This window comes from Coregonus clupeaformis, chromosome 14 (genome assembly GCF_020615455.1).
Source record: "Coregonus clupeaformis isolate EN_2021a chromosome 14, ASM2061545v1, whole genome shotgun sequence".
NCBI lineage: Eukaryota > Metazoa > Chordata > Actinopteri > Salmoniformes > Salmonidae > Coregonus > Coregonus clupeaformis.
This window is the reverse complement of record NC_059205.1, coordinates 29,252,690-29,271,624: the sequence shown is the minus strand read 5'-3', so window position 1 is coordinate 29,271,624 and position 18,935 is coordinate 29,252,690. Positions and strand designations below refer to the sequence as shown.

The 18,935-nt window shown below is 41.8% G+C and overlaps 1 protein-coding gene across 1 annotated transcript; it reads right to left on the bottom strand.

Moving 5' to 3' along the window:
- Window positions 1-846: 846 nt before the first annotated feature.
- On the bottom strand, window positions 847-11,945 carry LOC121581538 (protein Wnt-3a). Its single transcript, XM_041897033.1, has 4 exons — window positions 11,788-11,945; window positions 2,431-2,720; window positions 2,166-2,285; window positions 847-2,129 (listed from the first exon to the last, which is right to left on the bottom strand). Exons 1-4 carry the CDS (start codon window positions 11,909-11,911, stop codon window positions 1,833-1,835), a joined length of 831 nt encoding a protein of 276 aa, XP_041752967.1. The 5' UTR covers window positions 11,912-11,945; the 3' UTR covers window positions 847-1,832.
- Window positions 11,946-18,935: the final 6,990 nt, after the last annotated feature.

The following is an 18,935-nucleotide window of genomic DNA, read 5'->3' as shown; positions in this document are numbered from 1 at the left end:
AACAGGTTAACACTACATCTATATTTAACATAAAAAATCCCATTCACTCAGTCGAAAAGTTAGTTACCACTTATATACCACAAATGTTGAGTAGAATGTGTGCTTTTGAGTGTATCAGTAGCTAGGTTTCCATCCAATTGGCGACAGATTTTCATGCGAATATTCTAAAATATGCATAAATAAAATATGCACATTTTCCCACCAGAGATGTGTTTCCATCAAATTGAGTTATTGCAGATAAAAGTATGCAGTTAAATGGGTTTCCATCGCATTTTCATCTCTACTGATGGTTTTGTAACAAAACAAAAATCCTTATATATTGAATGTGCCCACTCTGGTATTGGCAAGTGCGATCTAGCCAACAGCTCACAGATACAATGTGGGTATAGCCTACATGATGAGATTATTATGGACAAAAGGGCAAGATTATTTTTATTTGTTAAACAGTAGCCAAGCATCGATCATCATGTCACCAGAATAAGACGCTTGATATTTATTAAAAAAGGAGCATCAAGCTCATCACCGTGCAATTTCACCCCCCCCGTGAAGTTCATCATAACTTATTTCATCTGTAGTCTAATAAATGGCATGCTTTTCCAAGTCGTGGTGTGAGGACCACACAACATGTCATCGCGTGGCTCCAACTTAACTTCAATATGATGGTTATCATATCTACATTTGCGCATAAAAGCGTTTCCACTGCCATTTATTGCATTATTAATTTGACCAACACAAAAAGTTCCCACCTTGTCTAGCGTATTTTGTTTTGTCGACATTTGGAAAGTTTACTTGCAAATTTGCTGTTTCCATCAGGCCTTTCATTTAAAAAAAATATCCGACGTGAACTTTACGTGCATAAAAAGGTTGGATGGAAACCTGGTTATGTTAACACAAAGTCGAGAACATAGCTTAGAAATTGTGTTATTTTTTGTAGATATATAAACTCATATGCATTTAATTTAAAAAAGAACACCATGAGGGTGGAGAGCAGAGAGTACCACAGAATATTTTGAAAAATATTGTTGTCACTATCTGGGCAAGCGGCAAAGCCGTAAACCCCTCCAATTTCTACAATTTATCTTCTTCAAGTCTGATTTTAAACCTAACCCTAACCTTAGCCATGCTGCTAACCGTATGCCTAACCCTAACCTTGAATTAAGATAAAAAAGATACATTTTGTTTTCATACATTTTTACGATATAGCCAATTTTTACTTTGCTGCTGGCCTATCTAGTGGGAATAGAAAAATATAACATGTTCATCATAGATTGTATGGTGTCCCAAAGGTTTAGACAGTGCTGTTCTGCTCTACATGAAGGTGACGACACAGAGTATACAGATAATTCACCAATATGGTGCTTGTCAACAGCACAGTTTATATAGCCTGTATAAAACCTACAGTTCTCTTTTCTAGTGTCAGGAAACCAATGCCTTGAAACACCTTTCTGGAAACCACTGGAAGTCACTCCTTGGCTACACTCAGCCCACTCTGTAATGGTCTCCTCTTTTGCCTCTATTGATGAGATGGTGTTCATCAACATCATTATCAACATAATCATGTTGTTTGTCTGAATGGAGCCTCCATGGGTCCACCTCTGTATTCTAGAACTACCTCAGCATTCTAAGACAGAGGCTGACTCCACAGCATCACATGACAGGCGGCTATAGTTTTTGCCTATTAGCTGAGTCAGTTAATGCTTGATCAAAGTCAAATCAAAGCCTCTCAAGTTCTCTGAGCCTGACTTGTACAGTAGCTTCTTGTTTTATACGTTGAAGTCTTAAAAAAATTAAAATTGGGGGTGAGGTGCAGAAAGTGATGCCAGAGGCCCTATCTATTTGCAGGTGTGAACATCGTAGACTCGAACACACTCCTGGCAGCTGACGTAGCAGCACCAGTGGAAGATACAGTGGCACTTCTCCTTTCGTTTCTCCGTCTGGGTGTTGTGTCCCCGGCCACAGCATAGCAAGTCGCAGCCGTCAATGCCGTGCGACGTCAAGTTACAGGAGCGATCGCGTGTCCCGAACGAGCCTGTTTCTGGGTTGGGCTCGCAGAAGTTGGGTGAGCTCTCGTAGTAAACCAGGTCTCGCTCCGTGGGCGGTTTGAAGAAGTTGTACTTGCTTCTCAACGTCTCCACCCAGCCACGGGACTCCTTGTGCTTCTCCACCACCATCTCTGAAGCGCTGTCATACTTGTCCTTCATGTAGTCTCCGATCACTCTGAAGTCAGGCTGGGACCACCAGCACGTCTTCACCTCACAGCTGCCGGACAGGCCGTGGCACTTACACTTCAGGAACATGTTGTCATTCAGAGACTGAGGGAGAGATAGACGCAGGGATGCAATTAGTTTAATGAATGTCAAGTCAAGTCTTACTAACACTTGGGGATCTTTATGAATGGTTTATCCATAAGGATGATATTATCAGTGATGCAGAGAGAGAGAGAAAATGTCTCACTGTTCGTCCCGCCTCGTTGTTGTGGCGGTTCATGGCGGAGCGCGCATCGGGCCGGTTCTCACGGGCGTCTGCAAACTCCCGGGACACCATGCTGCCGAACTCCACGTCCTCGCTGCAGCCACCCCACTTCCAGCCCTCACCGGGCGGGCCCTTGTGGCGCGTGTCACAACCACAGATGGTGGCCGAACCCTCCGCACAGGACCGGGTCACTGCGAACGCCACACCAGCTGATGCGATGGCATGAACAAATGCTGACTCACGCGTGGCTGTAAAGAGAGGGAGAGGTAGATGTCAGATTTGTATATGTATCGTATGGGGATGGGTGCATTCTTACAGACGTCAACAACCACATACGTTTTTACGCAACACATTGCTTGTAAGCAGCTCAGTTCTTATGTGAAGGATCTCTGTTTGTGAATGAGGATAGTTCATACAGATGTAGGAACTTAATTTGATCACTCTTTTGTTGCTGCGAATTTTCCCGCAGAGCAGGAAATGCAAACTTGTAATGTATTTGAGGTTTTAAAAGTATTCTAAAGTTTGTAATTTCCACTTTGAAATTTCAGACTTGATTTGCCCTAACGAGAAATGTATCAACCTCTACAAACATGTCCATTAATTATAATCTACATAATAATCCACATTTCCTGTTGCTGAAGGATTATTTTCCTGCTGTAGCAAACCGGCTCAAATTAAAGATCCTACATCTATATGGTTTACATACAGGTCCATACATCTGAAACCATGGCAGTGCAGATAATGATAAATTGTTAATAATAACTTTGCTGGAATGTACCCATTAATGTATCTCAAAAAGCACGTAGCAATTCAGGTCAGTGTCTACAGAACGATGATGTTGGCACCTGCTACTTTTCTGTGCTGTCCTGTATAATAATATATAAAACTGTAAATGTCACACATCAACCCTACCAAAGCAGACATTCCATTTACGTGATCATTCGGCCATGATTTGATTGTGAAACAATGCTCCACACATATCAAGCTCCGATCCACACACGTTCTATAGACAGTGTCACAGACATCTGTAATGGATGACTATGTTGACTGGCATGCCAATACAGTTCCATCCAATACAATCGGATCTGCTTGAGCAATCAAGGACAGTCATCTATCTTGGGTGTGTGTGCGTGTAGGAGAGGGAGGGAGAGAGCAAGGGATAGAGGGAGAGAGGTCTCTGTCTGTCTGACATAGTTTACTGATGACTCATCATCAGGAACTTCCAGGGAGATGAGAGGAAGAGACAGGTGTGACAGGACTATAATTAACAGACTCAATTAAGCTTTTGAAAGGTTAGGAAAATGGCCTCACACTATAAGACTAAGCTGAGACACAACAGTGAGAGAGAGAGAGAGAGAGAGAAGAGAGAGGGAAGGTTCAGGGATGTGTCGTACATGCCAAGGAAACTATAAGCATTTAATATGAGGTGCAATATTTCACAGAGGTCTCGTTGACGTTCCACAGTCCCTGCTTTTTACAGGATCCTTTATCCCTGGATATATGTGCTTAGGTCTTGTATGGTCTTGCACAATGACAAGAACAGAGAGACAGATAGGGAGAGAGGGTAGAAGAAGGGGAAGAGAGCGAGAGAAACAGGGAGAAGGAGAGCAAAAGGATGACGGAAGGGAAAAAGAGAGAAAGAGTGAGAGAGTTGGACAAGAAGAGGAAAAAAGAGGGAGAAAGAGGGAGGGAGTTGGAGAGGGAGAGAAAGAGAAAGAGTGAACAAATTGGGAGGGGTAGAGCGAGAGAGAGATAAGTAAATGACTAGGGGGAGTAGGTACTGTGTGAGCTCCTCCCAGGCTGCAGGTTTCAACCAGTTTGAGGAATAAGGGACATTTAAGAACAATGATGCAACAGAGGTTTACTGGCATCCATTCTCCATCACACCCTCCCTTAGCAGGACTTTACCAAGAACTATTATGGTTCACTCTGGGATGTCGCATCTCAGCATTGAAACTAAAGGCTTCGGTTCGGCTGGCGCCTAGCCGAACTCAGCTAGGCGAACCGAATGAGTGTGCTTGCATACTCCCTTAAAAGACCTTCGCTTGAAAAACAAGATTTTATTTTTTTCAATTGAAAAAAGCGGCAATAGTACTTTGTCCATTTTGAGACGCCGTAGCCAGTATACACTTCCTCAAAATAGTCAGAATTAATCTTAGATAAGTCAAGAAATCTGTGATTAATTTTGACGTTTTTGCCCAGGAGATCTTAGTCGCTCAATTTTACATTTAACTAAGATGTTAGGTGCAGTATTTCCCAAGTGAACAAATGTGCATGAAAATGAGTGGTCTATCATTGAATGACAATAAACACTTAATTGAAGAATCCCTACTGTTGTCCAATGACTGATGAAGGTGAGTAGACTTTGGCTACCGAACTTCGGCTTGCCTCAAGTATTTTTTGGTATAAACGAACAGCAGAAGACAAAAAACTTGCCGAATACCAAAACAAACAAAAACGTCACCAAAATGTCATCATAATATATGCACAAACTGTTCAGAACTGTTTCGGATGGGAAGGTCTAGTATAGTATAACAGTCTAGTATAGATTAGTTGAACATCTATAGTCCAGTTGACATGTTACTGAGAGTTTATTGAGTATCTATAGATGGATTATCCAAAGAAGTGTTACCCAGCCTTATCCCCAGTATCTCTCATATCCTTTGCTGCTCCTTGCTCATAATGTTTTGAAATTGTGTGACATACACTACCGTTCAAAGGTTTGGGGTCACTTAGAAATGTCCCTTGTTTTCCATGAAAACATACATGAAATGAGTTTGAATAGGAAATATAGTAAAAATGCATAGGAAATGTAGTCATTGACAAGGTTAGAAATAATGATTTTTAATTGAAATAATAATTGTGCCTTCAAACTTTGCTTTCGTCAAAGAATCCTCCATTTGCAGCAATTACAGCCTTGCAGACTTTTGGCATTCTAGTTGTCAATTTGTTGAGGTAATCTGAAGAGATTTCACCCCATGCTTCCTGAAGCACCTCCCACAAGTTGGATTGGCTTGATGGGCACTTCTTACGTACCATATGGTCAAGCTGCTCCCACAACAGCTCAATAGGGTTGAGATCCGGTGACTGTGCTGGCCACTCCATTATAGACAGAATACCAGCAGACTGCTTCTTCCCTAAATAGTTCTTACATAGTTTGGAGCTGTGCTTTGGGTCATTGTCCTGTTAATCTTTTCTTTTCATTGGCCAGTCTGAGATATGGCTTTTTCTTTGCAACTCTGCCTAGAAGGTCAGCATCCCGGAGTCGCCTCTTCACTGTTGACGTTGAGACTGGTGTTTTGTGGGTACTATTTAATGAAGCTGCCAGTTGAGGACCTGTGAGGCGTCTGTTTCTCAAACTAGACACTCTAATGTATTTGTCCTCTTGCTCAGTTGTGCACTGGGGTCTCCCACTCCTCTTTCTATTCTGGTTAGAGCCAGTTTGCACTGTTCTGTGAAGGGAGTAGTACACAGCGTTGTACGAGATCTTCAGTTTCTTGGCAATATCTCGCATGGAATAGCCTTCCTTTCTCAGAACAAGAATAGACTGATGAGTTTCAGAAGAAAGTTATTTGTTTCTGGCCATTTTCAGCCTGTAATCGAACCCACAATTGCTGATGCTCCAGATACTCAACTAGTCTCAAGAAGGCCAGTTGTATTGCTTCTTTAATCAGCACAACAGTTTTCAGCTGTGCTAACATAATTGCAAAAGGGTTTTCTAATGATCAATTAGCCTTTTAAAATGATAAACTTGGATTAGCAAACACAACGTGCCATTAGAACACAGGACTGATGGTTGCTGATAATGGGCCTCTGTACGCTTATGTAGATATTCCATTAAAAATCAGCCGTTTCCAGCTACAATAGCCATTTATAACATTAACAATGTCTACACTGTATTTTCGATCAATTTGATGTTATTTTAATGGACAAAAAAATTGCTTTTCTTTCGAAAACAAGGACATTTCTAAGTGACCCCAAACTTTTGAACGGTACTGTATATACAGCAGATATGGAAAGCATAATAAAAACAGAACAAAGGGCAAATCTATTTGGTTGAACCCCATCAGAAAATGTCTTCCTTTGAAACATACAGATAGAACTTTACAAATGACAGCACATTTAATGTTGACTGTCTCCTTATTCCATGACCCTGAAGCAGTCTCTATGTGGTGGTTGGTAGTTGGAGGTATGAATGGTCTAAAGCTTGGGAGGGTGTCTTTTCTATTTCAATTTAAAACCACTGAGTCGCCCACTTTTATTATCAGGAAGCCAATAAACCATGGGTCAAACCCTTACGGCTTACTGACAATGATGCCACAGAGCAAAGAAAGGGGGAGAGAGGAGGGAGAAATGGAGGGATGAGACCAAAAGAAAGGAAAATAAGATTATCTGGGGACAAGATGAGAAAGAGAAGGCGAGACAGAGAAAAAATAACTAGGTCCTGACATCTAGGGGTGGGTGGTGGGTGGTGGGTGGGACAGACCAGGGCTTACCTGGAACAGAATGTGTCCGGGGGTGCCTAGTCTAAGTGGACTGATTACTTGTGACCCCCCCCTACCATACTTTGCCGGACCCTGGCATGGCAAGTGGTCCCAACGACCTGCTGGGGGGCTGAATCCCCTATTGTGCTGCCACTGTCACGCCGCGTTAGCCCCACAATGGCCCCAGATATTTTATATGAAATCTGCCCTAGCCAGTGATTAGTGGAGACCAAGTTAAGTCATAGCAACAGAGAACTATGCGTTGGCCAGACCCCGCATGTCGGCAGACTGGGAAATCCCTATTCAAATGGTTTAATAAAACAATCTAAAGGGCGTGTGAATGGGGAAAAGCGCTTTCTCTCCCGGCTTAATCTCATGGTTGCAGAGATATTGTGCTCCGAGCAGCACCCAGCGGGGTGTGGGGCTAAGGTCCCCCCATCAACTCCATTTACCACACCCATTCTTTCTTTCTTAGCCAGAGTTAATGATATTATGGTGCACTAACCTCACCTCCCCCAGCATGGAGAAACATGCACTTTATGAAAAGCAGGGCCCTCTTAGCACATCCTAAACTGTAACACTTTCTCATCCTGAGGTCAGGGGTCGTAACCTGAATTCCCTGACTGACCTTTTCCCTGCTTGGTTTAGTTGAGGCATTAAGCACCAAGGAGAAGAATATAAAGTGCATAATTTGAATGCATTGAAATTTGAACACCTAGAATATAGAAGCAGATGCACTGCCTTTATTTTCCATCTAAGACATTTATCCCAGTTATTGTTTATATATCAGTCCATAAATCAAGTAAAAACATCCTGATTTTCCAAGCCTTGTGGCTATGGTTGTCAGTTGCACATTATTCTCATGGGTATTGCAGTACTATAAAGTCCAACTGTGAAGCTGTGATAGCACATTAACGACTACCTGAACTATAATTCACAATCGGGACAATACCACATATTATTGCTCATTGTAAGTCCATATCATATTAACTTACAGGTATTACATAATGGAGACCTATCGTATCAGAAAGACACTTAATTTCCTTTTTATCAATTTAATCCACTGGGGTGACTAACAGTGCATGTTTATACCTGTGAGACTGAGCTTTTGTGTCTGTGTTCGTGTGACTGTCTGTCCACTCTAGTTGACCTTCCCTGTTCTAAGCAACTCTATCACTCACACTAGGCTAGGGTTTGGCTGCAGCCCTGCTGCAATGTCCTATACTCCTCCTACTTCAAGTGTGCCAAACAAGCTCCCCAACGCACGTCCCTTTCCTGTCCGACACACACAAACTGAGAACACCTGCACAGTTTGCCTCCCCTTTCATTACAGACAGATTCAAGCGGCACATGTTTTGACACTTTGGTTAATGTAAATTAATGAGTGCTGATCAGAGAGAGAGAGAGAGAGAGAGAGAGAGAGAGAGAGAGAGAGAGGAGAGAGAGAGAGAGAGAGAGAGAGAGAGAGAGAGAGAGAGAGAGAGAGAGAGAGAGAGAGAGAGAGAGAGAGAGAGGAGAGAAAAAAAAAAAGAGAGAGAGAGAGAGAGAGAGAGAGAGAGAGAGAGAGAGAGAGAGAGAGAGAGAGAGAGAGAGAGAGAGAGAGAGAGAGAGAGAGAGAGAGAGAGAGAGAGAGAGAGAGAGAGAGAGAGAGAGAGAGAGAGAGAAGAGAGAGAGAGAGAGAGAGAGAGAGAGAGAGAGAGAGAGAGAGAGAGAGAGAGAGAGAGAGAGAGAGAGAGAGAGAGAGAGAGAGAGAGAGAGAGAGAGAGAGAGAGAGAGAGAGAGAGAGAGAGAGAGAGAGAGAGAGAGATGCCCGCCCGCATTCTCTGCCATGCTTATCGGATAGGGATGGTTCCACATGCATTCATGTAAACAAATGATGGAAAAGACCAAGGAAAACCGAATAGACCCGAATACTATGTAGAAAGCGTGCATAACACCACATCTGCATGATACAGTTTGTTTGATGTGTACTGAATAAAAGGAGAGATAGTGTGAGTGAGAGGGTGTGATCAGTACAACGGGTTGTTGCCAGAACTAGCAACAAAATGTTTCAAAATCCAAACATGTTTTCCACTCAGTGTTTCAAGGCATTCTATAACCCGTGTGTCTATTCAAATAACTTTCTTCTCTGTCATACACTGAGTGTACAAACCATGCTCTTTCCATGACCAGGTGAATCCAGGTGAAAAGCTATGATCCCTTATTGATGTCAAATGAGAAACGATCCACTTCAATCAGTGTAGATAAAGGGGAGGAGACAGGTTAAAGAAGGATTATTAAACCTTGAGACAATGAAGACATGGATTGTCTGGATTGAGGGTGAATGGGCAAGACAAAAGATTTAAGTGCCTTTGAATGGGGTATGGTCAACTAGCCGGTGCCCCCGCACATTGACTCTGCACCGGTACCCCCCTGTATATAGCCTCCCTACTGTTATTTTATTTTACTTCTGCTCTTTTTTTCTCAATACTTTTTTGTTGTTGTTGTGTTATTTTACTTTTTTATTAAAAAATAAATGCATTGTTGGTTAAGGGATGTAAGTAAGCATTTCACGCTAATGTCTACACCTGTTGTATTCGGCGCATGTGGCAAATACAATCTGATTTGATTTGATTTGGTAGTAGCTGCCAGGCGCACCGATTTGAGTGTGTCAAGAACTGCAATGCTGCTGAGTTTTTAACGCTGAACAGTTCCCTGTGTATATCAAGAATGGTCTACCACCCAAAGGACATCCTGCCAATTTGAAGCATTGGAATCAACACGGGCCAGCATCCCTGTGGAACGCTTTTGACACCTTGTAGAGTCCATGCCCCGACGAATTGAGGCTGTTCTGAGGGCAGAAGGAGCTGCAACTCAATATTAGGAAGATGTTCCTAATGTTTTGTACACTCAGTGTATAAATCCATTATAAATCACACATATATACCTTCATTCATTATTTTCCTACCTAAGTGATGGCATATACAGTAGGTTATGTATCTGAAGGCGCAAACTTGAGTCCTGCTCTTTCCTCATCTTTGCCTGGAAGCTGTTCAGGGGGATGCCTGCCAATAAACTGGTTAAGACAAGGGATTGGTATTAATAGGCTAACTAACAGATAGGTGCAAAGCTTTTGAGGCCTACGGTTCCTTTCAGCCTTTCTCCCAATAAAAAGGCCTGAGGAGGAAACAAACACACATCCGTCTGCTCAGCAGACAAACAGAACAGACACTGGCCTTGCCGGGGGACAATGGACCCGATGCACAGACAAATACAAGCATCAATCAAAGCAAATGAAATGAGAAACTTCTCCCTTACTAAGCCCTATCAAAAGGCCCTGAGCCCCCGCCAGTCACTCTCCCTGGACTCTGACAAAGACACTTAATCCAACCACTTTGACCTCTCACATTATTAAGGGCTTCACTGACCTTAATCCAATCAAAATGATTTACTAAAGCCCCCCCAGCCCAGACCCCAAGAGTAGCCTGGCCTGGCTGCCTCTCTCCCCACCTCCCCTTTCCACCCAGTGCCCCTGCAATTTAGACAAGGAGGGAGAGAAGCCATGGGGGAGATGTGGAGGTATTTACACCACAATGAGGCCAGGGACTGTGAACCCCTATCATTACCCACCTACTTGAGCTCAAGCCTTCTCCATCAATGTAACAACTGGCTCAAGAGTTTATTAAAAGCAATTGCCCCAACTAACCCCACATCCCACTATAGTAAACATCAGTCTTTTCCAAACCCAGTTGACAGGTTTAGACCCCCCCCCCACCCTCCATGCTCCTCTCTGCTCATCCCTCTACCCTTGACTACTGGCAACTAATCCCAGGGTCACAGTGCAATAGTGTGGAGACAGAGAAATCACTAGCTTCATGATATCACAGCTGAATAATACAAGGATTAAAAATGTTTGAGTACAATATGGGAGATGATGGGACAGAAATAAGAAAACATAATATTCTGCTGGAATTTAATGTATAATGTCTGACTTTATCCCTATTTTACACACATCACATAGAGGGGGGGTGAAGGGGATTCCCTTACAGAGAAAATTCCAACAAAAGACAACATTCTCCACCCAAAGTAGTGTGTATACACATCATTTCTTCTGTTCAAACAGCTCATAGCTGAGTGACTCTCACAAGTCTATTTGAACAAGGATTTTAATTGCATATGATACTCTCTCTCTCACACACACACTCACACACACACACACACACACACACACACACACACACACACACACACACACAAACTGACTGAGGCAGGATGGAGTTAAAACAGTTGCTTGCTTGATCTATCAACTAACAACATAATGGTCTTATTCTACCCTGTCAATATCAACACCAGTTGCAGCCCTGAGTAAAGTGAGTGGTAGAGTTTTAGTCGATACAGGGTTAGGTATCGTTTCTCATTTGAAATGCCAAGCATTACCAACATTAATAGGTGATGATTTTAGTACACTAGTATTCTTCCATGAACTTGAGAACAGGTATGGGGAAAACACTCACTTCATGTATTCAATCATGCAGGAAAATAATTTGGTTGTCACTTGTACTGTACAGCACAAAGAAAGTGTTTTCTAATATAGCAAACTGGTTTTATACTTGGTTCTCACAGTTACAAAGTGTTATTAAATGTATAATGTAGGCTGTCACCCCATAGCCATCCTATTCTGTGGATGAGTAGCCCAGTAGGAGAAATGCCAAGGCTGCACTGTTTTATTATAGTGCCTTTTTCTCTCAAGATATGTTGTTACCTTTGTCAAGCACTGGTCCAAAGATGGCTAGCTTGCAGTGTTTTATGAGTGTATCCTGTCTTCTCTTTTAATTATATTACCATACGTTACCTTTGTCCAGCACTGGTCCGAAGATGGCCTTGTCGTTGATGGTGGTGCAGTTCCAGCGACGGCCCCTGAATTGATGCTGGCACTCCTGGATGCCGATCTTCACCCCTTCTGCCACACTGGGCATAATCTCCACATAATTCCGGCAGAATCGCAGCTGCTTGGGCACCAGGCCAGGAATGGAGCCGCACAGGATGGGCTGGGAGCCCAGGGACGAATACTGGTGGCCCACCGCTAGAGACCTGCATGGGGGAGAGAGGAGGCTGGTTGGTGACATAATATACTGAGTGTTTGTGTGTGTCTCTCTTTCTTTGTGTGTGTATGTTGTGCTTATGTGTGTATGTGCAGTGTGTGTGTGTGTGTGTATCAGATGTTACTATTAAGCATATATGCCTTATCCCGCTATCTATCCCCTCTGTAGCCACCTGGCCTTTGTGTGGATTTAAAACGGAGTCCCAGAGCTATACTCCACAAAGGTAACAGCGCCACGGGGAAAGATGGAAGTCCCCCCGTGAACACAAAGTGGTTCATAGACCTCTAGGTTGACAACTTGGAAACTGCACCTTGTTATTACAGAGAACCACAACCTTTTTTAAGTGTCCACACGCTAAACAGGCCCTTGACTTAGGGTAATGAGAGTGCAACTGTATATTGAGACTTCAGACGGATGTATTAATTATATATCTATCCATCCATCCCGATCCCCCTTTCTCTTTGAGGACGGATATTCTGGGATGTAACAAGTGCAAACTTGATTGTTCTCTGATTATATATTTCTGTATGTGTGTGTGTGTGTGTGTGTCTTTCAATTAAAGTGTTAACATCGCTCGTAACCATGGAAACGTGACAACTATCCCGGTGCTGTGTCATCTCATGTTATGTCATTGTGGTACTTTTGAAGAAGACTTTTGAAGCAGCATGCTGTAATTGTAATTGTTTGATCTAAAGAACGCACCAGTCAATTTGGCTCCAATCAGTTTGTATTTCCACTGTTTTGTCCAGTGGCCTCCTACCGTCAGTGGGAGGGTCGAAAGTGGGATGATGACAACCATCCAATCAGTTGGGTGGTGAACATAATAGGAAGCATGTACATGAGCATGAAATGAAATGAAATTATAGCCACTATATTCTAACAACAGCTGATACACTTTATTGTCCCCAAGGGGGGAACTGTTTTGGACACATTGATTGCAAATATATTTCAGTTCGATTATCCATACCACAATATGGCTGCCTGATTGATATCCTACTGTACTTTACACATGTATTACAATATATTAATAAGATTCACTCAGACTACATGCACTTCCACATAAAGCTTGTAACATACAGTATTTTCCTTCACTCCTCACTCACTGTTCCTTTGCTCTGCTCCTCATATTCCATCACTTTGTTTTGATCTAGCCACCATGCATTTATTTCCATTCACCCTCTCCCAGAGTACTACAGTTAGAGTTAATTCCATTTAAATTACTATTCATTGTTGTCAGCTCAGGTAAATACAGCTCATAGAGACGATGGGATTGGATAAACCTCATTTTATGAATGGGATTGTTATATTAATCAATTCACCATGAATAAAAACGTATTATATTTAGACCGTAACATAACATTTGATCTAATAGCTGACTTCCTATTGTCATTGGCAAGGCAAGTACTGCATAGTAGCAACACGTTCCTTGTTGGCACTCCAATCAACAGCTCCTTCTGCTGTAAACTCAGTCCTCACTGAAGCTGCTATTGATGACAGTAATCTGGCGATCCACGTCTGAGTGATTTGGCCATTATGACAGAGACTGCAGTGTTTGTTTACACAGTGATCTGCTCCAACCTCCAACAGCAGAACAAGGGAATTTTACACTCATCCAAAATAACGAGCTGGACAAAAAGAAGATCAAGTACATAGAAAGAAGGGATATCCGCTCACTGTTTTGACACTCCCAAACGTGGCTCCATCAGTAGGCCTGAAGCCAGAGCAGGTGGGAGCAGGCAGGTCTTGTGCAGCTTAATTATCTCACTATCTTTTGACCTGGGCAAAGATGTTTAAGAAGTGATCACTCTGTGATAACAACAACAAGATTATCACACAGAGCCAGAGTCTCACCTGAGGCATTTCTAAATTCCACCCCCCCAAAAAAATGTTTTAACCGTATCACTCTACACTGAGAGGTCCTGGGCCTCGTTTCCCAGAGCCTTCGTAGCATTAAGATCATCATTAGAACCATCTTACAATGTATATTTAGTAGCCAATCTGTTTCCCAGAGGCTTCGTTAGTAACGTTGCTCTTAAAAACCTATGCACATCTACGAGTGGTATGGATCACTAAAGTGCATCGTTAGATGATTTTTGCCCTTCCACGTCACTTTATTTACAGAAAATCTCAGTTAAACATATAATCAAGATGTTTAGGCTAGGCATCTGTCTAACTGTGACCGCAGATAACTTCAGAACGAAGTTGACTACAAATACACATTTGCCAAAGTATTTGCAATTGTTACGAACAAGTGACAGATAAAACAATGCTTCAAATGAAAACTGAGATAACTGCATTAAAAGATAAATAGGCTACATGGGCCTATATATTTCAATCATATTAAAATCATATTGAGAGTTATTTTGCCACTAGGCTACTGTCTGTCATTTTTGCCTCAATATGTTTCATGATGTGTGACAAGATTTGTGCAATGATTGCGGCTTATCATGGGTAAGCATGATAAGCCGCCTCAATATTTGCAGCCATATGTGGTAATATCTCTCTAAGAGCTGATCCATCGTCAATATTGTGGAATAATTATAATATTAAGGTAAGATTTGAGTGGAGAAGGCTGATCCGAGAGCAGCATTGCTTTTCATTCGATCCTATCAGTATCGACAAATCTAACGACGCACTTAGCGAACATTCTCTCTACGTGCTTATTTGGGAACACTTAAAAAGTTGGCTCGGAAATAACGATGCAACAGGTACGATCATCGTAATGCTTAAGTTACATCGTAACTGGAAATCGAGACCCAGGTTGTCCCTGAGAGGCATGCTGACCTTGTGTACCAGACGTTTGCGTCGCAAATCAAGTCAACATTTAAAATACATTGTTTGCTCTAACAAATTAAGCTTAACTGAATACACCTAGTCTCATGCGTCTGCTTTCAACCTCTTGTCTGTAGCCTACGTATGTCAATGGGTTACCTAGTAAGTGTAGCCATTTAGTACTTTCCAAAGTATATCCCCGAGCAAATGGCGGAGCAATGTGTCATGCTCACTTTAAAGGCTTTCCCATATTATTTTCTTTGGCTCAGAGACATGACTAGACCTCTGGTTAATCATATATGAGAAATACAAAAAGAAAGACAGGGGGAAACAGGTTCTAAAAGTGTCTGAAAGGATATCAAGTCCTCACGGCCTGCATTTTGTCTGCAATAAATATGAATGAAAGCAAGCATATCAGTAAACAAGGAAACTTCTATTCCAAATTGACCTCTCTTTGGCCCTTGTCAATCTGCACCCTAAGGCACTAAGCTGAGCACAGCAGACCTCTCACAACAGAAACCTGAGTCCACATCACAACCCACCGCAGACACTTGCTTCTAATAGCCATAACATGTAGAGCAGGAATGTGATGACTTCTGAACCATGCCAAGTGAAACCAGCAACACAAGTACAGCCCCCTCCGCAAGTGTGAGCAGATAAGATCTTGTCTGGGAAAGACTGAGGGAGGAAGAAGGAAAAACAAGTGGCACAGCTTTTAATTTGACCTGTAGACGTTCTGTTCTGCCAGGAAGAACTTGTGAATGTCTCTGTGGGTGTTGAGTGAGGTCAGCAGGTGTAAGAAAACAAACAGCGGCATGGTTCCAAACTATCCCACTAGCTACATAGATACTGTACTACTGTATATGTTTTCATCTCACCATTGTGCTGCGCTTATTTTTGTATTACATTATGCAGTTCCCCATGCCTGTTGATATGGTTATACTATTTTAGGTGTTACCTGTTGATTCAAGTTTATGCAAAACTCATGTTTGACCATGTATGAGCTGGTTAAACCTAGTATTGTATGACCACTGTGTGAGTGTATACTGTAGATGATCAGATCAGAACAGGCCAGACAGACAGAACCTGCCTGGACAATACACACAGTCATAAGTCTCAGGACGTACAGGCGCGGAGCTAGTCTCAGCACAGAGGGAGTGGGGTGCTCTCGAGGCGCCCTTCTGACCAAATCGTTTAAAAAAGGAATAGCTGATATGTCCTATCATAAACGCAAATTAGGCATGATCACTAGGGATGTCAACAGTTAACCATTAGTTGGTTAACTGCTGAAAAGAAATTTGACCGGTCAAGCTTATGGGTCTATAGGTTAATTTTCATAATTTAGTGGAATTAAATGTGTGTCTTTTTGTTAGTTCATCATGTGTCTTATTTATCACATGCACATCGCATACAGAGCCTATTGTAAAAACCCTGTATCGTAGCGAGTGTTCACACTGCACAGCTCCTCAAACATGTGTTCTTATAAACCCAGTCTTTGCACAACATTTCTACATGCAATCGTGCGTGAAAACTGAGTTTGGATTTCTACTATTAAAAATAGGAGGATCCGATCTTTCTATTGCTTCTAGGCCTATTTTACATACATGGATAACCAACTGGGATAATTTTGACCCCAAAAAGAAACTATTGGAAAAAGCAACAATCATAGCAAAATATAAACTTTATTTTTATCAAAACATCATTAGACATGTAAATAATGTTATCTGAAATAAAATATAACCAAAACAGTTTATTTGCATATTCTGTTAAATGAAAATATATATTTTTCCCTTAAATAATGTGCATCTAATGTGCAATCCACACTAGCACTAAAAAGCTGATTTACCATAATTTGATTGAAGTATCATTTAGTTTTTAGAATTTTGAAATAAATATGAATTGTGTCTTATTTATGTGTTAAAAACTACAGCCATTTAAAAGGGCAGTACACCAACATTTGAAATAACCATAATTTTATTGACAACACATTATTCATCCATTGATCCTGAAAGATAATGACCAAAAATATGACTTCGTTTTCTTTATTTACTTACCCCACATTGAGCATTAGCATTGCTGCTAGTGAAACAATGGGAGTGGTAGGGCCTATGGCAGGAAGTTTAATCCTCAGTCACTTCAAACCAAATGTTATAGCAACCCAAATACCATAACAAGATGCACATATAGAATATTGGAGGATAGGAATTCTGGTATTTATACATTTTCCATAGAATAAAAAAAATTTCAGAGGGTAGCTGGTTTCTGTATTACAGTTCTACCAAGTATTTATACCACTGACAGACTTCTATGAGCTGTTTTGACCTCAACTATCTCACCTATCTACATGCAATACCCCATAATGATGAAGTGAAAACAAGTTTTAAGAAATTTTAGAAAATTTATTGAAAATGAAATAGAGAAATATCTTATTTACATAGGTATTCACACCCCTGAGTCACTATTTTGTAGAAGCACCTTTGGCAGCGATAACAGCTGTGAGTCTATCTGGGTAAGTCACTAAGAGCTTTCCACACCTGGATTGTGCAACATTTGACCAATATTATTTTCCAAATTCTTCAAGCTCTGTCAAATTGGTCATTGCTCATTGCTAGACAACCATTATCAGGACTTGCCATAGATTTATCAAGTAGATTTAAGTCAAAACTAACTCGGCCACTCAGGAACATTCACTGTCTTCTTGGTAAGCAACTCCAGTGTAGATTTGGCCTTGGGTTTTAGGTTATTGTACTGCTGAAAGGTGAATTCATCTCCTAGTGTCTGGTGGAAAGCAGTATGAACCAGGATTTCCTTTAGGATTTTGCCTGTCCTTAGCTTAATTCCATTTCTTTTTTATCCTGAAAAACTCCTCAGTCCTTAATGATTACAAGCATTCCCATAACAAGGATGAGCCACCAGTATGCTTGAAAATACAGTGGGGGAAAAAAGTATTTAGTCAGCCACCAATTGTGCAAGTTCTCCCACTTAAAAAGATTAGAGAGGCCTGTAATTTTCATCATAGGTACACGTCAACTATGACAGACAAAATGAGAAAAAGAAATCCAGAAATTCACATTGTAGGATTTTTAATGAATTTATTTGCAAATTATGGTGGAAAATAAGTATTTGGTCACCTACAAACAAGCAAGATTTCTGGCTCTCACAGACCTGTAACTTCTTCTTTAAGAGGCTCCTCTGTCCTCCACTTGTTACCTGTATTAATGGCACCTGTTTGAACTTGTTATCAGTATAAAAGACACCTGTCCACAACCTCAAACAGTCACACTCCAAACTCCACTATGGCCAAGACCAAAGAGTTATCAAAGGACACCAGAAACAAAATTTTAGACCTGCACCAGGCTGGGAAGACTGAATCTGCAATAGGTAAGCAGCTTGGTTTGAAGAAATCAACTGTGGGAGCAATTATTAGGAAATGGAAGACATACAAGACCACTGATAATCTCCCTCGATCTGGGGCTCCACGCAAGATCTCACCCCGTGGGGTCAAAATGATCACAAGAACCACACGGGGGGAGACCTAGTGAATGACCTGCAGAGAGCTGGGACCAAAGTAACAAAGCCTACCATCAGTAACACACTACGCCGCCAGGGACTCAAATCCTGCAGTGCCAGACGTGTCCCCCTGCTTAAGCCAGTACATGTCCAGGCCCGTCTGAAGTTTGCTAGAGTGCATTTGGATGATCCAGAAGAGGATTGGGAGAATGTCATATGGTCAGATGAAACCAAAATAGAACTTTTTGGTAAAAACTCAACTCGTCGTGTTTGGAGGACAAAGAATGCGGAGTTGCATCCAAAGAACACCATACCTACTGTGAAGCATGGGGGTGGAAACATCATGCTTTGGGGCTGTTTTTCTGCAAAGGGACCAGGACGACTGATCCGTGTAAAGGAAAGAATGAATGGGGCCATGTATCGTGAGATTTTGAGTGAAAACCTCCTTCCATCAGCAAGGGCATTGAAGATGAAACGTGGCTGGGTCTTTCAGCAAGACAATGATCCCAAACACACCGCCCAGGCAACGAAGGAGTGGCTTCGTAAGAAGCATTTCAAGGTCCTGGAGTGGCCTAACCAGTCTCCAGATCTCAACCCCATAGAAAATCTTTGGAGG

What these genes read in the sequence shown, in the direction of transcription:
- LOC121581538 (XM_041897033.1), bottom strand. Translation starts at nt 11,911, where the DNA reads ATGCCCAGTGTGGCAGAAGGGGTGAAGATCGGCATCCAGGAGTGCCAG. An exon ending in CGGACCAGTGCTGGACAAAG is followed by an intron (nt 2,721 to 11,787) that starts GTAACGTATGGT and finishes CTCTCTTTACAG; the next exon opens with CCACGCGTGAGTCAGCATTT. An exon ending in GACATTTTCTCTCTCTCTCT is followed by an intron (nt 2,286 to 2,430) that starts GCATCACTGATA and finishes ATGTTCCTGAAG; the next exon opens with TGTAAGTGCCACGGCCTGTC.